Raw genomic sequence first — 26,869 nt, forward strand, 5'->3', positions numbered from 1 at the left:
ACTATTATAGGACACTCTATAACCTTGATCCTCCGTCCGACCCCTTAGCACAAGCCGATCAGGCACAACAATATTTAGATTCATGCGCTCTCCCTCGTATAGACGAGGAAACTAATTCTGCTCTCAATGCTGATATTTCTGCTGAGGAAATTGAAGCGGCTCTGAAAACCCAGAAACCTTCGAAAGCACCCGGTCCGGATGGCTATCCGATGGTGTATTACAAAACCTTCGCCCCGCAACTCATCCCTCATATGGCCTCCCTGTTTAATAAAATATTACGGGGTACGCCCTTCCACACTGACTCCACGACGTCCCGCATTATTGTAATCCCGAAACCCGGAAAAGATCCTTCGCATTGCACAAATTACAGACCCATATCTTTGATAAACACCGATCTCAAACTCTTTGCCAAAATACTAGCAACTCGCCTGAACGCTGTGTTGCCATCATTAATAGATCCTGACCAAGTGGGATTTATCCCTGGCCGTCAGGCCTCGGACAACACCAGACGCACTATTAATTTGATTCACCAAATAAATTCGACGAAAACACCAGCGATTGCCTTGGCGCTAGACGCCGAAAAGGCATTTGATCGCATTTCCTGGTCCTTTTTGTTTTCTACTTTATCTACGTTCGGCCTCCACGGTCATTTCATCACTGCAATAGCGGCCCTCTATTCCAACCCCTCATCTACGGTCCTGACCAATGGACTAAGCTCACCTCGATTTAATTTGAAGAATGGTACGCGTCAGGGTTGCCCTCTTTCACCCCTACTTTTTGCTCTATGCATCGAACCTCTTGCGGCCCGTATTAGACTTAATACGGACATTGGGGGGATTACAGTGGGGCAGAACTCATACAAAATATCTTTATTTGCGGATGACGTGCTCTTGACTTTATCTAACCCTTTGATTTCTCTGCCTAACCTACAAAAAGAACTACTCCTATATGGTTCCCTCTCTGGTTACAAAATAAACCACACCAAATCTGAAGCCCTTGCATTTAATATCCCACCCCAGACCCACTTGATTCTAACCTCCTCTTTCCCTTTTATTTGGAGACCCTCTGCTATCAAATATCTCGGCATATTTATTACTAAATCCTACACCAGCCTTTACCAGACTAACTATGTTCCTATGATTAAAACTCTCACCCAAGACCTGGATAAATGGGACAGATTATTTATTTCATGGATTGGACGGATTAACGCCCTGAAAATGAATCTCCTTCCCCGTATTCTTTACCTATTTCAGACCATTCCGATAATGGTGCCCCGTGTGACTTTGACCTCATTGCAATCATTGTGCAACAAATTTATTTGGGCACACCGTAAATCCCGATTAAGACGAACACTGCTGGCCAAAAGTGCTACCTCAGGCGGATTGGGATATCCTAACCTCCAGGCCTATTTTAATGCCTGTCACCTTAATCATATGGTGTCCTGGCATTCCCTCCAAGGGAACAGAAAATGGGTCGATATGGAGAACTCAATGTACCAGGGCGTCCCCCTCGACTCTCTTCTATGGCTCCCCAGGTCCCGCAGACCAGCCTCGGCCTACTCAATCCCCACGATTAATTTCACCCTTGGATTATGGGACAAACTCCGCAGCACCTACAATCTAACCTCACACCCCTCACCTTTAACACCTATCTGGGGACATCCTGCCTTTCCCCCAGGCTGCGAACGAAAAATGGCGGCTCCATGGCAATCACAGGGTGTCACAAGATTTATCCATGTTAAAGGCCATTCAGCACCGACCTCTTTTGGAGAATTTCAAGAACGCCTTGGTTTGCCACCCTCGTGCCATTACCATTACATCCAAATCCTTAGCTTTCTCAAATCTCAGCTTAAAACTACATCTTTGAAACCACCCACCTCCTTTGAACATATGTGTTTACTTTCAATTGGCAAAAAAGGGAATATCTCAACGATATACAACTCTATTCTGACCCCAGACCCCCCTGACCGTGAATCCCATGAATTAGCCTGGGAATCAGATCTCTCCCATCCGTTGGAAGATGATCAATGGGAAGAAATCAGAATGCGCATTGCTAAAGCCTCCATTAATGTGGCACTCAGAGAAACATGCTATAAGGTCTACACCAGGTGGTACTTAGTTCCTTCCAGACTTCATTCCATTTACCCCACGACATCAAATCTGTGTTGGAGACTCTGTGGAGAGGAGGGCACCTTTTTCCACATATGGTGGACGTGCCCCTCTATTCGCCCCTTTTGGAAAATGGTAGGAGCACTTATTGCTCAAACATGCGGACATAATCTAGACCTCTCCCCTGAAACTGCTCTTCTGCATGCTCCCATACCATTGCTACCCAAACCCCAAGACAAGCTTACCATGTTACTTTGCATGGCGGCTAAATCTCTGATCGCTAAATGCTGGAAAGACCATAAACCTCCCTCCAAGGCATTACTGATGACCAAGATTAATTATATAGCCAGTATGGAATATATTACAAGCCTGAGGAACAACACAGTGGCCCAGTTCCACAACATCTGGTCTCCTTGGTACCTCGCTCGGTCTTTATTGATGCCCGGACTTTGTTGATATTGCTAATTATGCTAATACCTATATCACTTCTGTTGTCCCCCCCTCTGTTATAAATACAGTGGACTGTTCCCATCCTCTTGCCTCCCGATATGCAATTTTTCCATTGTTTCCCCTTTATTAAGATATACTCTCTAGCCTCTTCTCTCCCTCCCTTTCCTTTTGTTTTCCTACTCTTACTCTTCACAAGACTACACTCTGTTTTGGTATAAATTTTATACTATATCTGTATAATAAAATGAGAAAAGTCAGATACACATGTAGAGTTATGCAGGGCACAAATTACTAATACCTACTGGCCTATAATTCCATGAAAATGTCTCTATTGTTTAGATTTGGTATGTAAAATGTTTGTTTTCATGTTCAATATCATTACCCTGCACAAGTTTGTTCTTGCTACTGTTTTGATTACTGACCAACCTCAATAAAAATTCTAACTTTAAAAAAAAATAAAAAAAAATTCTCCAGTGGTACCTGAAGGAGTCTCGGATGGATTGTTCATGCCGGTTGAACGTTGTTATAAATGCAGTAGAGTCTTTTGGTTTTTCCTTTGTTTTGTACTCGAGCATCATTGTTCTATCTGTTTGGTTGGCTCTGGTAATAGCTTCTTTCAGGATGGTGTCTGGATATTCCTTCCAAAAAATCTCACAAGATACTCAGTGAGAGAGGACATACAACATGCATCGCCCCTAAAAAGATTTACAGAAGAAGAGGATGCCGAGGAGGCAGGAGGGAGGGAAAACAAAAAAAGAACATTTCAGCAGCTGTAACTGATCCAAGAGGGAGAGGCATTTTTAATCTATCCCAACATAAACCAACAGTACCAGAAATATCCCTCCTAAGCAAAGGATTATCTTTTGCACCAACAGGGGGACTTAACAAATTTGAGACGTTTATCGATCTGAACAAGTTCGTTAGAAAACTCACATTAAAAATAATTTTTTTTGAAAAGGAGGATGCAATTATAGCAAACTACGAGAGTCGTTCCAAATCAGGTCTTAAACCCAACTCTAAATATTATCCCCTTGAGTCTAAAGGAAGCAATATCAGCACGTTCTATGAATTAGTGAAGAAGGATCTTTGCGACATTGACCAAGGGAGGATAAAGGAGAACTCACAAACAGGGAAAGTGAGGCCTTGAAAAATTTACAGAAAAACCAAGGAATTATAGTAAAACAAGCTGACAAAGGGGGGGGGGGGGGGCTGGTCATTATGGATCGGGACAAATACATCCTAGAGGCAGAAAGATTGCTGTCAGACGGAGTATCGTACAAGAAATTAACAGGAGATCCAAAGGATGACTATGTTGAGGAATTGAGGACACTCCTTCCTGCAGGGTCTAAGAACAGGGACCATCACCAAAGAGGAGTACCAATTTTTAATGAGATCAGAACCCACTACCCCCATTTTTTATTTCCTACCCAAAATACACAAAAGCTTGGAGAACCCGCCCGGAAGACCCATTGTGGCGGGGATAGACTCACTTACATCAAATCTCTCGGAATACGCGGATGTTTTTTTGAAACCATATGTGAAGGATCTTCCATCGTACCTTAAGGACACAACGTCAGTTTTAAATCTTTTAAAAGAAATTGAATGGAAGGACTCATACATGTGGGTTACAATAGCTGTCCAATCCTTATACACATGTATTGAACATGACAAGGGAGTAACGGCCTGTAAGGAATATCTGGATAATGATGCCTCTTTAACAGATGACCATAACATTTTTATTTGTGATATTATGTATTTTATCCTTCATCACAATTATTTTAAGTTCTTGGATCAATTTTACCTACAACAGTGTGGCACCGCTATGGGCACAATTTTTGCGCCCAGCTTCGCAAACCTTTTTATGGGCAGCTGGGAAAGAGATTTCATTTATAACCATCAAGTTTTTACCAGTAATATCATCTTTTATCGGAGATACATTGATGATATTTTAATCATCTGGGATGGCGGTATGGAATGTTTTAATCAATTTTATAAACATATTAACACCAATGTGATGAATCTGGCCTTTACCTTAAACGCGAATAGAGAACAAATTGAATTTCTGGACCTGGTTCTTACAGGAGAGAATGGGAAAGTCACAACAAAAAACTTCATCAAACAAGTGGATACCAACAGTTACCTCCATTACAAGAGTAACCATCTTAAAAGTTGGAAGAACAACATTCCCTTCTCCCAATTCAGCAGAATTAAAAGGAATTGTAGTAAACCAGGAGACTGCCAGATCCAACTAGAAACATACAGAGATAGATTCAAACAGAAGGAATATCCAGACAACATCCTGAAAGAAGCTATTACCAGAACCAACCAAACAGATAGAACAATGATGCTCGAGTACAAAACAAAGGAAAAACCAAAAGACTCTACTGCATTTATAACAACGTTCAACCGGCATGAACAATCCATCCGAGACTCCTTCAGGAACCACTGGAGAATTTTATTGATGGATCCAATCTTGAAAGAAAATAGAAATCCTCCCTCCCCATCCTGAAATCGTATTTAGAAAATCACGAAACTTGAAGGACTTGATAGCCCCAAGCATGCTGAAGGCGCACCAAGAAAAGGACCACACATGGCCCAAATGTGTGGGATCCTATAAATGTGGGCGGTGCAATGTTTGTAGATATTTACATCCTAACAGGAAAACATTCACTGATATGGAAAAGAAAAAGGAGTACAGAATCAAAGAATATATGAACTGTAACACCCAATCAGTGGTATACCTTTTGGAATGCAACTGCGGTAAACAGTATGTAGGGAAGACAAAGAGACCCCTAAAATTAAGGATACAAGAACATGTGAGAAACATCAAGAATAAAGTAGAGAGCCATGCCGTGTCTAAACATTTCATCCATACACACAACTCTAATCCGGAAGCCCTGACTTTCAAGGCCATTGAATTGGTGAAACTAGGAGACAGAGGAGGGGATCTCGCTAATAAGTTGTCACATTGCGAGATGTTTTGGATATTTCAACTACAGACACTACAGCCAAAAGGATTCAATGACAACTACGAGATCGCCCCTTTCCTTTAGAATACGGTACTTCTACTCCTTAATAATTTGCCGTCCGGCAATCTTATAAACACCTCCCCCCCCCACCCCCCTCTCCCCCCCTCCCACCCCTCCCGCCCACCCTTCCCCCACCCCCCTCCACCACCAACCCACGCTGCATGTATTACCTAAACTGTCCTCCCCCCTCCTCCTTTCACCGCCCCCCCCTCCCCCCTCCCCCCCCTCCCCCCTCCCCCCCCTACAACCCCCCGAGTCCGTACACTTCGGAGTATTGGTTCACGATATTAAAATAGTGTTAAACTTGCGGTCGGAGCATTAATCTGGAAGGCGAAAAAAATATTACAGTCATACCACGCTGGAAATGCCCAAGTACGCCCGATCTTGGAAGCCAAGCAGCGATGGGTCTGATCAGTACCAGAAAGGGGGACCACCGGGGAAGATCAGGTACTGTATTGAATAGAAATAAGTGCCTACGAAAGAAATATACTCCTTATTTATCCGCATATATATAGTTACACTGAGCACGATATTTAGTCCCTATTATATCACATTAGCAGCACTCGATTCACACTTTCATACCTCTGCAACCACAGTCACGATGTAGTATTAATACACACCTTATGTTCTAGTGTCATATCAGTTCACTATATATGTTTACTGTTCTAACATTAAGATAATCTGCTTCATTAATAATACTGTATTTAATTAAGCCTTTGTACTACTAAAAGCTACTAGGTATCTCACAATAAGAATGACGTGATTCTGACACTCTCATTTATTACTTCCATGTATTGAACCGTTGCCATGACGACCGGGAACACTGGAGAGTCATTTTTATACAATGAACTACTAAGAAATGGCCGCTACATACTGGAATTCTATGGACATAATCCTGCAGAAAATGGCCGCCGCTGTATGGAGACACTGAATATTACAGCCTTTTCTATGACATGTGAGCCCCCGATTCCTGCACAAGCATACAGCCCATGTGATCGCGCTGGATTGCCGCGGACGCATGCGCAGAAGAAACCGGATGTGGGGCGGAAGTGACGTGCCGCGTCCGCCGCAACCGGAAGTGTGGCGGAAATGCCGCTATTTATGGATTTTAAAGACTATTTCCTAAACATTGGGTCTTGAAAACACTTGTTTTCAAGACCCAATGTCATGTGTAAGAATATGTGTTAACAAATTATGTCACATGACTCCTAATGATGTCACTACCCTCCCACTGAGGGCTAGGGCTATAAATAGCTGCCAAGGTTCATTTTGTCCCTACCCTGTGAAGAAGTCTCATCAGACGAAACGCGTTGGATGACCTGTACCTACCTCTCTCTAAGATAAGGATAATTTTATATACTCTTTTAATTGGTGCTTTTAGTTCAGTTGTGTTTTAAATTGTCCCATTTTTTATGTATCTCTTTTATGTTTGAAATTTTATGTGAATAAATAGCCTTTTAACAATTATAAACCTACTGCCAGTTTTTACCTTTACTGACACCGAGGTCGCTACTAACTCTCATCCCCTCCTATTCACAATATATATATATATATATATATATATATATATAAGTACAACAGAACTGCTGTGCTATATAAGAAACTGTTAATAAAAAGATATATATTTATATAAATATGTACTGTATATCTCTCCTTCCTCCGACACACCGCAGTGACTCCATGCTGCTTCCCCAGCTCCCCCACCTCATCGCAAAGCCCTGTATCCCCTCACCAATCCACTCTTACCCTGAAGAGAATTACCTGCGCAGCACTCCCTAGTACCCTGACCCAAACACCACACAACAGGTACCATGCAGCCATCACACCCCACCAGAAGTGGCCGGCGCAGGGCACGAGAATCTTGGCCAGCTGAGCTGCTGCCATGTCCCATAACTGCCTGCAACAGAGCTGGACCCGGAAGAGTGAGAGCACACTCACCTCACAGTCACTGTGTGTGAGAGGTTCATGTCCTCTGAGGCTGCAGCTCGCTGCCCTGTTTGGATAAGACTTGGGGCCCCTCTGATCCATGGAGCCCGGTACAGGTGTCCCCTTTGACCCCCCCTGTCGCCGGCCCTGTGTGGTGGTGGTGGTGGTGGTGGTGGGGGAGGAGGGGGGGGTCTGCAAGCAGATTTAATAGCATCATCTACAAAACTAGGTAAAGTCTTAAAGGATTTAGAAGTTGGACATTTGAAGAAAGATCTGAATTACATAACATCCTCTTCTGCTGCCATATACAGTTCCTGATCTTTAGCAGTAATCCATAAAGCAACTTTTGCTGAAAAATTATTTAAAATGATCTAACCAGCCCGCCCTATGTATGACAGTATGATACAGTCAATTGCTAAGTTTAAATAGCTTTATTTAGAATTATTCAATAACATCTAACATAAATTAACCGTTATACTACATGCAATTATTATTATTATTATTATTATTATTATTATTATTATTATTTTATACATTTAAATTACTATTATATATGCTGGCGAACCACAGTATTATTTTTACGTTAGCAAATTCATAGTTTGCTAAAGTAATAAAGGACGTGTATTGCTTTTGTTTGTTTTCTCAGACATACGTTCCCTCGTACTGTACATCTATTGCCCCCTAGTGATTAAACCGAAAATAACAATAACACAAAAAAGAAATTTCTACATTTACATGTAGAAAATCCTAACTATGGACATTTCTCAGAGAGTCTCATATGCAAATATTAAGCTGCGACTACTTCCCTTTGGTCTCCGCCCCTTCTCTTGTCGCACCTAGCGGGGAGGAGACTGGGTGGACTGGAGGTGCAATTGCGGTTGCAATTGGTTGCTGCCCATCTAAGGCCCCACACATCAGCAATCGATTTGGGCAAATTGGCAATTTGCAGATGATTGTAAATATAAATCTGCAATGTATGGGGATCACAGATCGCGGATTCAGACCAAAGATCAATTGGGATTGTTAAATCAGGTTGTCCAACATGTTGGATTTCACAGATCGATTGGGGCTGTAGATTGCTATTGTATGGTAGCAACCAGCAGATCTGCAGACCGTTTCTAACGGTATCCGGACTCCAGGTCGACAACAACAAGGTCGACACACCTTAGGTCGACGCCAATTGGTCGACACACCTTAGGTCAACATGGACAAAAGGTCAACAAGGACAAAAGGTCGACAGGAACAAGGTCGACATGGAAAAAGGTCGACATGAGTTTTTCACGATTTTTTTCTTTTTTGGAACCTTTTCATACATAACGATCCACGTGGACTACGATTGGAACGGTAATCTGTGCCGAGCGAAGCGGTAGCGGAGCGAAGGCACCATGCCTGATGCGAGGGGACGCGGTGCACTAATTGGGGTTCCCGGTCACTCTACGAAGAAAACGACACCAAAAAAACATAAAAAACTCACGCCGACCTTTTTCCATGTCGACCTTGTTCCTGTCGACCTTTTGCCCATGTCGACCTAAGGTGTGTCGACCAATTGGCGTCGACCTAAGGTGTGTCGACCGTTTTGTTGTCGACCCTGAGTCCCAGACCCGTTTCTAGTAAACTGATGGGTCTTTCAAGATTGGCGGATCTGTATTTGCTGAAAATTATCTGCAAATCACTGATAATGGGCCTAATTCAGCATGGATTGCAAAGCAGCAAAAATCGCAGAAAATGCGGAAAATCGCAAAATCTGCACCATATACCACAAAAACTGAGAAAAAAATGCAACTTCTGAGACGAAGCAAAAACTGCATATGCACTACGAAAAGTAGGTGTGTAGGGGGCGTACTAAAGGGCTGGACTCGCAAAAACTACGATCAGGGGCATGTTGTGGGGCATGTTGTGGGCGTATGCTGATGTTCGGTGGGCGGTGCATACGCAATTTTTACAACTGATCGCACATTTATGGTGTGCAGTTTCTGAGTGACTACAGGTCTACCTTAAAATCTGCACAAGCTGACCTCAGTTGTAGACTGCATGTATACTGCAATCATTGCTTCATTACACTCAGCTGAAGAAGCTCACACCTCAGACCACAAATCACTTCAGTCAGCTGTATTGTAACTAGAGATGAGCGGGTTCGGTTCCTCGGAATCCGAACCCGCCCGAACTTCAGTTTTTTTTACACGGGGCCGAGCGACTCGGATCTTCCCGCCTTGCTCGGTTAACCCGAGCGCGCCCGAACGTCATCATCCCGCTGTCGGATTCTCGCGAGGCTCGGATTCTATATAAGGAGCCGTGCGTCGCCGCCATTTTCACACGTGCATTGAGATTCATAGGGAGAGGACGTGGCTGGCGTCCTCTCTGTTTATAGAGAAGAGAGTGAGACAGTAGAGAGAGACACAGTAGTAATTTTGGGGAGCATTAGGAGGAGTACTAGTAGTTACTTGCTGAAGTGATAGATAGTGTGACTGTATTATCTGACTTGTGGGGGAGACACTAACAGTGGGGAGCAGTTAGAGTCCGAGAGCAGGACTCAGGAGTACATATAACGTACAGTGCACACTTTTGCTGCCAGAGTGCCACACTGCCATTGTGACCACACTGACCACCAGTATAATATATATTGTGATTGTCTGCTTAGGAGTACTACTTGCAAGTTGCTGATAGTGTGACCAGTGACCTGACCACCAGTTTAATAATCACCACCAGTGAGTTTAATATATATATATATATATATATAATTGTATATAATATATATATAATATTGTATACCACCTACCCGTGGTTTTTTTCTTTTCTTTCTTCTTTATACATACTACTATAGTAGCTTACTGTAGCAGTCTGCGGTGCTGCTGAGCTGACAGTGTCCAGCAGGTCCGTCATCAGTCATTACATAATAAATATATATACCTGTCTGGCTGCAGTACTAGTGATATTATATATATATATATATTGATTTCATCTCATTATCATCCAGTCTATATTAGCAGCAGACACAGTACGGTAGTCCACGGCTGTAGCTACCTCTGTGTCGGCAGTCGCTCGTCCATCCATAATTGTATACCACCTACCCGTGGTTTTTTTTTTCTTTCTTCTTTATACATACTAGTATAGTAGCTTACTGTAGCAGTCTGCGGTGCTGCTGAGCTGACAGTGTCCAGCAGGTCCGTCATCAGTCATTACATAATAAATATATCTACCTGTCCGGCTGCAGTACTAGTGTGATATAATATATATTGATTTCATCTCATTATCATCCAGTCTATATTAGCAGCAGACACAGTACGGTAGTCCACGGCTGTAGCTACCTCTGTGTCGGCAGTCGCTCGTCCATCCATAATTGTATACCACCTACCCGTGGTTTTTTTTTTTCTTTCTTCTTTATACATACTACTATAGTAGCTTACTGTAGCAGTCTGCGGTGCTGCTGAGCTGACAGTGTCCAGCAGGTCCGTCATCAGTCATTACATAATAATTATAGCTACCTGTCCGGCTGCAGTACTAGTGTGATATAATATATATTGATTTCATCTCATTATCATCCAGTCTATATTAGCAGCAGACACAGTACGGTAGTCCACGGCTGTAGCTACCTCTGTGTCGGCAGTCGCTCGTCCATCCATAATTGTATACCACCTACCCGTGGTTTTTTTTTTTCTTTCTTCTTTATACATACTACTATAGTAGCTTACTGTAGCAGTCTGCGGTGCTGCTGAGCTGACAGTGTCCAGCAGGTCCGTCATCAGTCATTACATAATAAATATATCTACCTGTCTGGCTGCAGTACTAGTGTGATATAATATATATTGATTTCATCTCATTATCATCCAGTCTATATTAGCAGCAGACACAGTACGGTAGTCCACGGCTGTAGCTACCTCTGTGTCTTTTAGTTGTGCCTATTAAAATATGGAGAACAAAAATGTTGAGGTTCCAAAATTAGGGAAAGATCAAGATCCACTTCCACCTCGTGCTGAAGCTGCTGCCACTAGTCATGGCCGAGACGATGAAATGCCAGCAACGTCGTCTGCCAAGGCCGATGCCCAATGTCATAGTACAGAGCATGTAAAATCCAAAACACCAAATATCAGTAAAAAAAGGACTCCAAAATCTAAAATAAAATTGTCGGAGGAGAAGCGTAAACTTGCCAATATGCCATTTACCACACGGAGTGGCAAGGAACGGCTGAGGCCCTGGCCTATGTTCATGGCTAGTGGTTCAGCTTCACATGAGGATGGAAGCACTCAGCCTCTCGCTAGAAAACTGAAAAGACTCAAGCTGGCAAAAGCACCGCAAAGAACTGTGCGTTCTTCGAAATCCCAAATCCACAAGGAGAGTCCAATTGTGTCGGTTGCGATGCCTGACCTTCCCAACACTGGACGTGAAGAGCATGCGCCTTCCACCATTTGCACGCCCCCTGCAAGTGCTGGAAGGAGCACCCGCAGTCCAGTTCCTGATAGTCAGATTGAAGATGTCAGTGTTGAAGTACACCAGGATGAGGAGGATATGGGTGTTGCTGGCACTGGGGAGGAAATTGACAAGGAGGATTCTGATGGTGAGGTGGTTTGTTTAAGTCAGGCACCCGGGGAGACACCTGTTGTCCGTGGGAGGAATAGGGCCGTTGACATGCCTGGTGAAAATACCAAAAAAACAGCTCTTCGGTGTGGAAGTATTTCACCAGAGATGCGGACAACATTTGTCAAGCCGTGTGTTGCCTTTGTCAAGCTGTAATAAGTAGGGGTAAGGACGTTAACCACCTCGGAACATCCTCCCTTATACGTCACCTGCAGCGCATTCATAATAAGTCAGTGACAAGTTCAAAAACTTTGGGCGACAGCGGAAGCAGTCCACTGACCAGTAAATCCCTTCCTCTTGTAACCAAGCTCACGCAAACCACCCCACCAACTCCCTCAGTGTCAATTTCCTCCTTCCCCAGGAATGCCAATAGTCCTGCAGGCCACGTCACTGGCAATTCTGACGAGTCCTCTCCTGCCTGGGATTCCTCCGATGCATCCTTGCGTGTAACGCCTACTGCTGCTGGCGCTGCTGTTGTTGCTGCTGGGAGTCGATGGTCATCCCAGAGGGGAAGTCGTAAGCCCACTTTTACTACTTCCACCAAGCAATTGACTGTCCAACAGTCCTTTGCGAGGAAGATGAAATATCACAGCAGTCATCCTGTTGCAAAGCGGATAACTGAGGCCTTGACAACTATGTTGGTGTTAGACGTGCGTCCGGTATCCGCCGTTAGTTCACAGGGAACTAGACAATTTCTTGAGGTAGTGTGCCCCCGTTACCAAATACCATCTAGGTTCCACTTCTCTAGGCAGGCGATACCGAGAATGTACACGGACGTCAGAAAAAGACTCACCAGTGTCCTAAAAAATGCAGTTGTACCCAATGTCCACTTAACCACGGACATGTGGACAAGTGGAGCAGGGCAGGGTCAGGACTATATGACTGTGACAGCCCACTGGGTAGATGTATGGACTCCCGCCGCAAGAACAGCAGCGGCGGCACCAGTAGCAGCATCTCGCAAACGCCAACTCTTTCCTAGGCAGGCTACGCTTTGTATCACCGGTTTCCAGAATACGCACACAGCTGAAAACCTCTTACGGCAACTGAGGAAGATCATCGCGGAATGGCTTACCCCAATTGGACTCTCCTGTGGATTTGTGGCATCGGACAACGCCAGCAATATTGTGTGTGCATTAAATATGGGCAAATTCCAGCACGTCCCATGTTTTGCACATACCTTGAATTTGGTGGTGCAGAATTTTTTAAAAAACGACAGGGGCGTGCAAGAGATGCTGTCGGTGGCCAGAAGAATTGCGGGACACTTTCGGCGTACAGGCACCACGTACAGAAGACTGGAGCACCACCAAAAACGCCTGAACCTGCCCTGCCATCATCTGAAGCAAGAAGTGGTAACGAGGTGGAATTCAACCCTCTATATGCTTCAGAGATTGGAGGAGCAGCAAAAGGCCATTCAAGCCTATACAATTGAGCACGATATAGGAGGTGGAATGTACCTGTCTCAAGCGCAGTGGAGAATGATTTCAACGTTGTGCAAGGTTCTGCAACCTTTTGAACTTGCCACACGTGAAGTCAGTTCAGACACTGCCAGCCTGAGTCAGGTCATTCCCCTCATCAGGCTTTTGCAGAAGAAGCTGGAGGCATTGAAGGAGGAGCTAAAAGGGAGCGATTCCGCTAGGCATGTGGGACTTGTGGATGGAGCCCTTAATTCGCTTAACAAGGATTCACGGGTGGTCAATCTGTTGAAATCAGAGCACTACATTTCGGCCACCGTGCTCGATCCTAGATTTAAAACCTACCTTGGATCTCTCTTTCCGGCAGACACAAGTCTGCTGGGGTTCAAAGACCTGCTGGTGAGAAAATTGTCAAGTCAAGCGGAACGCGACCTGTCAACATCTCCTCCTTCACATTCTCCCGCAACTGGGGGTGCGAGGAAAAGGCTCAGAATTCCGAGCCCACCCGCTGGCGGTAATGCAGGGCAGTCTGGAGCGACTGCTGATGCTGACATCTGGTCCGGACTGAAGGACCTGACAACGATTACGGACATGTCGTCTACTGTCACTGCATATGATTCTCTCACCATTGAAAGAATGGTGGAGGATTATATGAGTGACCGCATCCAAGTAGGCACGTCAGACAGTCCGTACTTATACTGGCAGGAAAAAGAGGCAATTTGGAGGCCCTTGCACAAACTGGCTTTATTCTACCTAAGTTGCCCTCCCACAAGTGTGTACTCCGAAAGAGTGTTTAGTGCCGCCGCTCACCTTGTCAGCAATCGGCGTACGAGGTTACTTCCAGAAAATGTGGAGAAGATGATGTTCATTAAAATGAATTATAATCAATTCCTCCGTGGAGACATTGACCAGCAGCAATTGCCTCCACAAAGTACACAGGGATCTGAGATGGTGGATTCCAGTGGGGACGAATTGATAATCTGTGAGGAGCGGGATGTACACGGTGATATATCGGAGGATGATGATGAGGTGGACATCTTGCCTCTGTAGAGCCAGTTTGTGCAAGGAGAGATTAATTGCTTCTTTTTCGGTGGGGGTCCAAACCAACCCGTCATTTCAGTCTCAGTCGTGTGGCAGACCCTGTCACTGAAATGATGGGTTGGTTAAAGTGTGCATGTCCTGTTTATACAACATAAGGGTGGGTGGGAGGGCCCAAGGACAATTCCATCTTGCACCTCTTTTTTCTTTCATTTTTCTTTGCGTCATGTGCTGTTTGGGGAGTGTTTTTTGGAAGGGCCATCCTGCGTGACACTGCAGTGCCACTCCTAGATGGGCCAGGTGTTTGTGTCGGCCACTAGGGTCGCTTATCTTACTCACACAGCTACCTCATTGCGCCTCTTTTTTTCTTCTTTGTGTCATGTGCTGTTTGGGAGTGTTTTTTGGAAGGGCCATCCTGCGTGACACTGCAGTGCCACTCCTAGATGGGCCCGGTGTTTGTGTCGGCCACTAGGGTCGCTTAGCTTACTCACACAGCTACCTCATTGCGCCTCTTTTTTTCTTCTTTGCGTCATGTGCTGTTTGGGGAGTGTTTTTTGGAAGGGCCATCCTGCGTGACACTGCAGTGCCACTCCTAGATGGCCAGGTGTTTGTGTCGGCCACTAGGGTCGCTTATCTTACTCACACAGCTACCTCATTGCGCCTCTTTTTTTCTTCTTTGCGTCATGTGCTGTTTGGGGAGTGTTTTTTGGAAGGGCCATCCTGCGTGACACTGCAGTGCCACTCCTAGATGGGCCAGGTGTTTGTGTCGGCCACCAGGGTCGCTTATCTTACTCACACAGCTACCTCATTGCGCCTCTTTTTTTCTTCTTTGCGTCATGTGCTGTTTGGGGAGTGTTTTTTGGAAGGGCCATCCTGCGTGACACTGCAGTGCCACTCCTAGATGGGCCAGGTGTTTGTGTCGGCCACTAGGGTCGCTTATCTTACTCACACAGCTACCTCATTGCGCCTCTTTTTTTCTTCTTTGCGTCATGTGCTGTTTGGGGAGTGTTTTTTGGAAGGGCCATCCTGCGTGACACTGCAGTGCCACTCCTAGATGGGCCAGGTGTTTGTGTCGGCCACTAGGGTCGCTTATCTTACTCACACAGCTACCTCATTGCGCCTCTTTTTTTCTTCTTTGCGTCATGTGCTGTTTGGGGAGTGTTTTTTGGAAGGGCCATCCTGCGTGACACTGCAGTGCCACTCCTAGATGGGCCAGATGTTTGTGTCGGCCACTAGGGTCGCTTAGCTTACTCACACAGCTACCTCATTGCGCCTCTTTTTTTCTTCTTTGCGTCATGTGCTGTTTGGGGAGTGTTTTTTGGAAGGGCCATCCTGCGTGACACTGCAGTGCCACTCCTAGATGGGCCAGGTGTTTGTGTCGGCCACTAGGGTCGCTTAGCTTAGTCACCCAGCGACCTCGGTGCAAATTTTAGGACTAAAAATAATATTGTGATGTGTGAGGTATTCAGAATAGACTGAAAATGAGTGGAAATTATGGTTTTTGAGGTTAATATACTTTGGGATCAAAATGACCCCCAAATTCTATGATTTAAGCTGTTTTTTAGGGTTTTTTGAAAAAAACACCCGAATCCAAAACACACCCGAATCCGACAAAAAAAATTCGGTGAGGTTTTGCCAAAACGCGGTCGAACCCAAAACACGGCCGCGGGACCGAACCCAAAACCAAAACACAAAACCCGAAAAATTTCAAGTGCACATCTCTAATTGTAACTTCTAAACATGTAAGGGAGCTTTAAACTCTGTAACACATGTTTCTTTATACTGTAAAATATATGTTAGGAACCTAATTGTTTTTACACTTATGAACAATCGAGGTTTGACAACCGCACTATTTTTTAAAAGCAAACATTAATTAACATTTCCAAGCATTTTGTTTTGTAGGATCTGCTTAATGCATACTTGCCTACCTGACGCTCTCCATGAGGGAGAAAATGCTCTGTTCCTGGACTTTCCTGGTAATGTATGATTGCCATCACCTGTGGTGAAACACCTTTCTTATCAATTACCTAGCTCACCACAGGTGATGGCAATCATACATTACCAGGAAAGTCCAGGAACAGAGCATTTTCTCCCTCATGGAGAGGGTCAGGTAGGCAAGTATGGCTTAATGGCCCTCATTCCGAGTCGTTCGCTCGGTAATTTTCATCGCATCGCAGTGAAATTCCGCTTAGTACGCATGCGCAATATTCGCACTGCGACTGCGCCAAGTAATTTTACAATGAAGATAGTATTTTTACTCACGGCTTTTTCTTCGCTCCGGCGAACGTAGTGTGATTGACAGGAAATGGGTGTTACTGGGCGGAAACACGGCGTTTTCGGGGCGTGTGGATAAAAACGCTACCGTTTCCGGAAAAAACGCAGGAGTGGCCGGAAAAACGGGGGAGTGTCTGGGCGAACGCTGGGTGTGTTTATGACGTCAAACCAGGAACGACAAGCACTGAACTGATCGCAGATGCCGAGTAAGTCTGAAGCTACTCTGAAACTGCTAAGTAGTTTGAAATCGCAATATTGCGAATACATCGGTCGCAATTTTAAGAAGCTAAGATACACTCCCAGTAGGCGTAGGCTTAGCGTGAGCAACTCTGCTAAATTCGCCTTGCGAGCGATCAACTCGGAATGAGGGCCAATGTCTTTTAGCTTCATAACAGTTTTTTTTAATGCTTTTTAAGCAACAACACGTTTTTTGTTAACAAAACATACCCACATACATTTGGTTATTTTATTTATTTTTGTCATTTCTCTGACGTCCTAGTGGATGCTGGGAACTCTGTAAGGACCATGGGGAATAGACGGGCTCCGCAGGAGACTGGGCACTCTAAAGAAAGATTTAGGACTATCTGGTGTGCACTGGCTCCCCCCCCTATGACCCTCCTCCAAGCCCCAGTTAGATTTCTGTGCCTGGCTGAGCTGGATGCACACTAGGGGCTCTCCTGAGCTCCTAGGAAGAAAGTATATGTTAGGTTTTTTATTTTCAGTGAGACCTGCTGGCAACAGGCTCACTGCACCGAGGGACTAAGGGGAGAAGAAGCGAACCTACCTAAGTGGTGGTAGCTTGGGCTTCTTAGGCTACTGGACACCATTAGCTCCAGAGGGATCGAACACAGGACCCGACCTCGTCGTCCGTTCCCGGAGCCGCGCCGCCGTCCCCCTTACAGAGCCAGAAGCAAGAAGGTGGTCCGGAAAATCGGCGGCTGAAGACTTCTGTCTTCTCCAAGGTAGCGCACAGCACTGCAGCTGTGCGCCATTGCTCCTCATGCACACCACATACTGTGGTCACTGATGGGTGCAGGGCGCTGGGGGGGGGGGCGCCCTGAGCAGCAATATTAACACCTTGGCTGGCGAACTGACACCATATATAGCCCCAGGGACTATATAGGTGTTTATTAACCCCTGCCAGAACTTTTACAATAGCGGGAGAAAGCCCGCCGGAAAAGGGGCGGAGCCATCTCCCTCAGCACACTGGCGCCATTTTCCCTCACAGCTCTGCTGGAGGGATCGCTCCCTGGCTCTCCCCTGCAGTCCTGCACTACAGAAAAGGGTTAAAAAGAGAGGGGGAGGGGGGGGGGGCACAAATTAGGCGCAGTATATAAATATATTATGCAGCTATAAGGGAAAACACTCTCTATAGGTGATATCCCTGTGATATATAGCGCTCTGGTGTGTGCTGGCATACTCTCCCTCTGTCTCCCCAAAGGGCTTTGTGGGGTCCTGTCCTCTGTCAGAGCATTCCCTGTGTGTGTGCTGTGTGTCGGTACTGCTGTGTCGACATGTATTATGAGGATAATGATGTGGAGGCGGAGCAAATGCCTGTGAATGGGATGTCACCCCCTGCGGGGTCGACACCGGTGTGGATGGACTTATGGAAGGAATTACGTGACAGTGTCAACTCCTTACATAAAAGGTTTGACGACATAGGACAGCCGGCTGCTCAGCTTGTGCCTGTCCAAGCGTCTCACATGTCATCAGGGGCTCTAAAACGCCCGCTACCTCAGATGGCAGACACAGATGTTGACACGGATACCGACTCCAGTGTCAACGACTATGAGACTAGTGTACCTTCCAATAGGGCCACCCGTTACATGATTGAGGCAATGAAAAATGTATTACACATTTCTGATAATACCCCAGATACCACAAAAAAAGGGTATTATGTTTGGTGACAGAAAACTACCAGTAGTTTTCCTGCATCTGAGGAATTGATATGAGGTGTGTGAGGAAGCGTGGACTTCCCCCGATAAGAAATTGATCATTTCTAAGCAGCGTACCCTTTTCCGCCAGAGGATAGGTCACGTTGGGAAATAACCCCTAGGGTAGATAAAGCGGTTACACGCTTATTAAAAAAGGTGGCACTACCGTCACGGATACGGCCGCCCTGAAGGACCTGCTGATAGAAAGCAGAAAACTACCCTTAAAGCTATATACACACACACGGGCATTATATTGAGACCTGCTACTGCCTCGGCATGGATGTGCAGTGCGGCAGCTGCGTGGTCAGATTCCCTGTCGGATAATATTTATACTATAGATAGGGACAATATTTTGCTGAAAATAGAGCATATAAAAGACGCCGTCTTATACATGCGTGATGCACAGAGGGATATTTGCCGACTGGCATCACTAATAAGCGCTATGTAAAACCATTGCCGCCAGACGGGGGTTATGGACTCGGCAATGGTCGGGCGATGCCGGTTCAAAACGGCACATGGCAGTTTGCCCTAGAAGGGGGTGGAACTGTTTGGGGATGGTCTTTCAGACCTCGTTTCCACAGCTACGGCTGGGAAATTAAAACTTTTGCCACAAGCTACCCCACAGCAAAAGTAAGCACTGTATTATCAGGTACAGTCCCTTCGGCCCCAGAAAAATAGAGGGCTAGAGGCTCATCTTTTCTGCCAAGAGGAAAAGGTAGAGGGAAAAAGCTGCAGCACACAGCTAGTTCCCGGGAGCAGAAGTCCTCCCCTGTGTCCGGTAAGTCCACAGCATGACGCTGGGGCTGCTCAGGCGGACCCGGGTAGGGTGGGGGCCCGTCTCAGAAATTTCAGCGCACAGTGGGCTCTCTCACAGGTGGATCCCTGGGTTCTTCAAACAGTATCTCAGAGGTACAGGCTGGAATTCGAGACGTCTCCCCCCCGCCGTTTCCTAAAATCTGCCTTACCGGCAACTCCCTATGCCAGGGAGGCAGTGTTGGTGGCTATCCAAAAACTGTATTCACTGCAAGTGATTATCAAGGTACCCCTCCTTCAACAGGAAAAGGGTTACTATTCCACAATGTTTGTGGTACCGAAACCGGCCGGTTCGGTGAGACCCATCTTAAATTTACAATCCTTGAACACATATAACAAAAGATTCAAGTTCAAGATGGAATCGCTCAGGGCGATTATTGCGAACCTGGACGAGGGGGATTACAGGGTCTCTCGGGACATCAAGGATGCTTACCTGCATGTCCCCATTTACCCTCCTCACCAGGGGTACCTCAGAGTTGTGGTACAGGACTGTCACTATCAGTTCCAGACGCTGCCGTTGGTTTATCCACGGCACCGAGGGTCTTTACCAGGGTAATGACCGAAATGATGATACTCCTTCGCAAGAAGGGAGTTTTAATTATCCCGTACTTGGACGATCTCCTGATAAAGGCGAGGTCCAAGGAACAGTTGGTAGTGGGGGTAGCACTTTCTCGGGAAGTGCTACAACAGCACGGCTGGATTCTCAATATTCCAAAGTCACAGCTGGTCCCGACGACACGTCTTCTGTTCCTGGGAATGCTTCTGGACACAGACCAGAAAAGAGGGTTTCTTCCAGTGGAAAAAGCCGAGGAATTGTGATCTCTAGTCAGAGACATCCTAAAACCGGGACTGGTGTCGATACATCAATGCACACGAGTCCTGGGAAAAATGGTAGCTTCATACGAAGCAATTCCATTCGGAAGGTTCCACGCAAGGACTTTCCAGTGGGACCTGTTGGACAAATGGTCCGGGTCCCATCTCCAGATGCAACAGCGGATAACCCTGTCGGCAAGAACAAGGGTGTCGCTGCTGTGGTGGCTGCAGAGGGCTCATCTACTAGAGGGCCGCAGATTCGGAATTCAGGACTGGGTCCTGGTGACCACGGATGCCAGCCTTCGGGGCTGGGGTGCAGTCACACAGGGAAGAAATTTCCAAGGACTGTGGTCAAATCAGGAAATTTCGCTTCACATAAATATTCTGGAGCTAAGGGCCATTTACAATGCCCTAAGCCAAGCCAGGCCCCTGCTTCAGAACCGGCCGATACTGATCCAATCAGACAACATCACGGCGGTCGCCCATGTAAACAGACAGGGCGGCACAAGAAGCAGGAGGGCAATGGCAGAAGCCACAAGGATTCTCAGATGGGCAGAGAATCATGTGTTAACACTGACAGCAGTGTTCATTCCGGGAGTGGTCAACTGGGAAGCAGACTTCCTCAGCAGACGCGACCTTCACCCGGGAGAATGGAGTCTTCCTCCAGAAGTCTTCCAAATGCTGGTAAACCGTTGGGAAAGACCACAGGTGGATGATGGCGTCCCGTCTCAAAGCTTATACGATATTGCGCCAGGTCAAGGGACCCTCAGGCGATCGCTGTGGACGCTATAGTGACACCGTGGGTGTACCAGTCGGTTTATGTGTTTCCTCCTCTGCCTCTCATACCCAAGGTACTGAGAATAATAAAAAGGCGAGGAGTGAAAACTATACTCGTGGTTCCGGATTGGCCAAGAAGAGCTTGGTACCCGGAACTTCAAGAGATACTTGCAGAGGACCCTTGGCTTCTGCCGCTCAGACAAGACCTGCTGCAGCAGGGACCCTGTCTGTTCCAAGACTTACCGAGGCTACGTTTGACGGCATGGCGGTTTGAACACCGGATCCTAAAGGAAAAGGGCATTCCGGAGGAAGTCATCCCTACCCTGATCAAAGCCAGGAAGGATGTCACCGCAAAACATTATCACCGCATTTGGCGGAAGTATGTTGCTTGGTGTGAGGCCAAGAAGGCCCCAACGGAGGAATTTCACCTGGGTCGATTCCTGCATTTCCTGCAAGCAGGGGTGTCGTTGGGCCTCAAATTGGGGTCCATTAAGGTCCAGATCTCGGCCCTGTCGATTTTCTTCCAGAAAGAACTGGCTTCACTGCCTGAAGTTCAGACTTTTGTCAAGGGACTCCTTTTGTGCCCCAGTGGCACCTTGGGATCTCAATGTGGTTCTGGAGTTCCTGGAATCACATTGGTTTGAGCCACTTAAGACGGTGGATTTGAAATATCTCACGTGGAAAGTGGTTATGCTGTTGGCTCTGGCTTCGGCCAGACGTGTGTCAGAATTGGCGGCTTTGTCCTGTACAAGCCCTTATCTGATTTTCCATATGGATAGGGCAGAGTTGAGGACTCGTCCTCAGTTTCTCCCGAAGGTGGTATCAGCTTTTCACTTGAACCAACCTATTGTGGTGCCTGCGGCTACTAGGGATTTGGAGGATTCCAAGTTAATGGACATAGTCAGGGCCCTGAAACTTTATGTTTCTAGGACGGCTGGAGTCAGGAAAACTGACTCGCTGTTTATTCTCTATGCACCCAACAAGCTAGGTGCTCCTGCTTCTAAGCAGACTATCGCGCGCTGGATTTGTAGCACTATTCAGCTGGCGCATTCTGCGGTGGCACTTCCGCAGCCTAAATCTGTTAAGGCCCATTCCACGAGGAAGGTGGGCTCATCTTGGGCAGCTGCCCGAGGGGTCTCGGCTTTACAACTTTGCCGAGCTGCTACTTGGTCAGGGGCAGACACGTTTGCAAAATTTTATAAATTTGATACCCTGACTGAGGAGGACCTGGAGTTCTCTCATTCGGTGCTGCAGAGTCATCCACACTCTCCCGCCCGTTTGGAAGCTTTGGTATAATCCCCATGGTCCTTACGGAGTTCCCAGCATCCACTAGGACGTCAGAGAAAATAAGAATTTACTCACCGGTAATTCTATTTCTCGTAGTCCGTAGTGGATGCTGGGCGCCCATCCCAAGTGCGGATTGTCTGCAATACTTGTAAATAGTTATTGTTACAAAAATCGGGTTGTTGTGCGAGCCATCTATTCAGAGGCTCCACTGTTATCATACTGTTAACCGGGGTTCCTATCACGAGTTATATGGTGTGATTGGTGTGGCTGGTATGAGTCTTACCCGGGATTCAAAATCCTTCCTTATTGTGTCAGCTCTTCCGGGCACAGTGTCCTAACTGAGGCTTGGAGGAGGGTCATAGGGGGAGGAGCCAGTGCACACCAGATAGTCCTAAATCTTTCTTTAGAGTGCCCAGTCTCCTGCGGAGCCCGTCTATTCCCCATGGTCCTTACGGAGTTCCCAGCATCCACTACGGACTACGAGAAATAGAATTACCAGTGAGTAAATTCTTATTTTTTATATCGCTACACACACAAACATATGTTCAAGAACAGCAACACCATTTTTATTTTTTTGGGCCCGGAAAGTAGGAAGTGCAATATTTGAGGTTAAAATAAAACACAGTTGTTTGAAAAAATTGCAACATCAGAAACATGTAAGCAAAAAAATGCGTAAAATTGTAAATTTATACGCAAATAATGCGTATTTTTTAGGTCTTCGCAATATTTGCACATTTCACAAGCCCGCCTTCTTTTTGTAACATTAAATTAGGGTTGCAGTTTTTCCATTTGGGCGTCCTTTCGCAATTTTACGATTGTTCGCAATTTTTGCATATTTGTAATTTTTACAATCCTTACTGAATTGGCCCCAACATCTGTAATGTATGGGCGCAGATTGGTGGATTGGGGAATCTCAGAATCTGCTAATTGTTTATTTGTGATTGCTGATGTATGGGGGCCTTTAGTTGCACTTTGCAATTACACACCCACAAAACAACCTTATTGTACTTACACTACAACTGCATGCCCACTGGCAGTGCACGCATACCCACTTCCCACGACTCCAAGCGTATCAGGCCCTCTATCATTAACCGTATTCCAGCTTTTCTGCATGTGCCTGTGTGTGTTACGTTCTAAAATGTTGGAGTTAAGTTATAAAAGATAATTTCAAATTTTTTTTTTTTTATATCCCGCAGTGTTCTACACCCCGACCAAAGACTGCACCAAGCCTTATGCAGCGCCCGGCACGGCTAGAGCCTCTACCGGTATACTCTTCATCCGGGAATGTACCAAAAATGTCCACGGCTCCACGGCAAAATTACTTCTTCAATGAGGAAGACCCTCGATTCACCAGCGTGGTGAGAGTAACTAATGAAAGAACTGCTGTGATTTGTCTTACATTGTTTATTTCAAAGATATTTTGCTGGACCAGACACTCATACGCAGAGGAAGAAAATATAGCGGTGGGAAAAATGTAACATAATTCTAAAAGTATTAATATTTTTAAAAGTAGTGCACACTCAGCAGGGAATAGTGTGTGTGTATGTATATATATATATATATATGTATATATTAGAGATGAGCGGGTTCGGTTTCTCTGAATCCGAACCCGCCCGAACTTCATGTTTTTTTTCACGGGTCCGAGCGACTCGGATCTTCCCGCCTTGCTCGGTTAACCCGAGCGCGCCCGAACGTCATCATGACGCTGTCGGATTCTCGCGAGGCTCGGATTCTATCGCGAGACTCGGATTCTATATAAGGAGCCGCGCGTCGCCGCCATTTTCACACGTGCATTGAGATTGATAGGGAGAGGACGTGGCTGGCGTCCTCTCCATTTAGATTAGGGTTGAGAGAGAGAGAGAGATTGACCTGAGGCTGTGATACTGTAGAAGAGAGTGCAGAGTTTAGTGACTGACGACCACAGTGACCACCAGACAGTGCAGTTGTTTGTTTTATTTAATATATCCGTTCTCTGCCTGAAAAAAACGATACACACAGTGACTCAGTCACATACCATATCTGTGTGCACTGCTCAGCCCAGTGTGCTGCATCAATGTATATATATATATCTGACTGTGCTCAGCTCACACAGCTTATAATTGTGGGGGAGACTGGGGAGCACTGCAGTGCCAGTTATAGGTTATAGCAGGAGCCAGGAGTACATAATATTATATTAAAATTAAACAGTGCACACTTTTGCTGCAGGAGTGCCACTGCCAGTGTGACTAGTGACCAGTGACCTGACCACCAGTATATATAATATTAGTAGTATACTATCTCTTTATCAACCAGTCTATATTAGCAGCAGACACAGTACAGTGCGGTAGTTCACGGCTGTGGCTACCTCTGTGTCGGCACTCGGCAGCCCGTCCATAATTGTATATACCACCTAACCGTGGTTTTTTTTTCTTTCTTTATAGTCATACTAGTTACGAGTATACTATCTCTTTATCAACCAGTCTATATTAGCAGCAGACACAGTACAGTGCGGTAGTTCACGGCTGTGGCTACCTCTGTGTCGGCACTCGGCAGCCCGTCCATAATTGTATATACCACCTAACCGTGGTTTTTTTTTCTTTCTTTATACATACATACTAGTTACGAGTATACTATCTCTTTATCAACCAGTCTATATTAGCAGCAGACACAGTACAGTGCGGTAGTTCACGGCTGTGGCTACCTCTGTGTCGGCACTCTGCAGCCCGTCCATAATTGTATATACCACCTAACCGTGGTTTTTTTTCTTTCTTTATACATACATACTAGTTACGAGTATACTATCTCTTTATCAACCAGTCTATATATTAGCAGCAGACACAGTACAGTGCGGTAGTTCACGGCTGTGGCTACCTCTGTGTCGGCACTCGGCAGCCCGTCCATAATTGTATATACCACCTAACCGTGGTTTTTTTTTCTTTCTTTATACATACATACTAGTTACGAGTATACTATCTCTTTATCAACCAGTTTATATATTAGCAGCAGACACAGTACAGTGCGGTAGTTCACGGCTGTGGCTACCTCTGTGTCGGCACTCGGCAGCCCGTCCATAATTGTATATACCACCTAACCGTGTTTTTTTTTTCTTTCTTTATACATACATACTAGTTACGAGTATACTATCTCTTTATCAACCAGTCTATATATTAGCAGCAGACACAGTACAGTGCGGTAGTTCACGGCTGTGGCTACCTCTGTGTCGGCACTCGGCAGCCCGTCCATAATTGTATATACCACCTAACCGTGGTTTTTTTTTCTTTCTTTATACATACATACTAGTTACGAGTATACTATCTCTTTATCAACCAGTCTATATATTAGCAGCAGACACAGTACAGTGCGGTAGTTCACGGCTGTGGCTACCTCTGTGTCGGCGCTCGGCAGCCCGTCCATAATTGTATATACCACCTAACCGTGGTTTTTTTTTCTTTCTTTATACATACATACTAGTTACGAGTATACTATCTCTTTATCAACCAGTCTATATATTAGCAGCAGACACAGTACAGTGCGGTAGTTCACGGCTGTGGCTACCTCTGTGTCGGCACTCGGCAGCCCGTCCATAATTGTATATACCACCTAACCGTGGTTTTTTTTTCTTTCTTTATACATACATACTAGTTACGAGTATACTATCTCTTTATCAACCAGTCTATATTAGCAGCAGACACAGTACAGTGCGGTAGTTCACGGCTGTGGCTACCTCTGTGTCGGCACTCGGCAGCCCGTCCATAATTGTATATACCACCTAACCGTGGTTTTTTTTTCTTTCTTTATACATACATACTAGTTACGAGTATACTATCTCTTTATCAACCAGTCTATATATTAGCAGCAGACACAGTACAGTGCGGTAGTTCACGGCTGTGGCTACCTCTGTGTCGGCACTCGGCAGCCAGTCCATAATTGTATATACCACCTAACAGTGGTTTTTTTTTCTTTCTTTATACATACATACTAGTTACGAGTATACTATCTCTTTATCAACCAGTCTATATATTAGCAGCAGACACAGTACAGTGCGGTAGTTCACGGCTGTGGCTACCTCTGTGTCGGCACTCGGCAGCCCGTCCATAATTGTATACTAGTATCCAATCCATCCATCTCCATTGTTTACCTGAGGTGCCTTTTAGTTGTGCCTATTAAAATATGGAGAACAAAAATGTTGAGGTTCCAAAATTAGGGAAAGATCAAGATCCACTTCCACCTCGTGCTGAAGCTGCTGCCACTAGTCATGGCCGAGACGATGAAATGCCAGCAACGTCGTCTGCCAAGGCCGATGCCCAATGTCATAGTACAGAGCATGTCAAATCCAAAACACCAAATATCAGTAAAAAAAGGACTCCAAAACCTAAAATAAAATTGTCGGAGGAGAAGCGTAAACTTGCCAATATGCCATTTACCACACGGAGTGGCAAGGAACGACTGAGGCCCTG

General features: G+C 45.7%; 1 protein-coding gene and 1 pseudogene across 3 annotated transcripts in view; both read left to right on the forward strand.

Annotated features, from left to right (window-relative positions):
* Positions 1-26,869, forward strand: part of ERICH3 (glutamate rich 3) — a 205,718-nt gene that overhangs the window by 91,492 nt on the left and 87,357 nt on the right. For all 3 annotated transcript variants that reach the window (XM_063939078.1, XM_063939079.1, XM_063939080.1), the window contains exon 6: positions 23,630-23,791. In XM_063939078.1, the coding sequence (XP_063795148.1) occupies positions 23,630-23,791 (162 nt within the window). The remainder of the gene's footprint in view (positions 1-23,629; positions 23,792-26,869) is intronic.
* On the forward strand, positions 5,928-6,046 carry LOC134964631 (5S ribosomal RNA; annotated as a pseudogene).

The sequence above is a fragment of the Pseudophryne corroboree genome, chromosome 9 (assembly GCF_028390025.1).
Source record: "Pseudophryne corroboree isolate aPseCor3 chromosome 9, aPseCor3.hap2, whole genome shotgun sequence".
NCBI lineage: Eukaryota > Metazoa > Chordata > Amphibia > Anura > Myobatrachidae > Pseudophryne > Pseudophryne corroboree.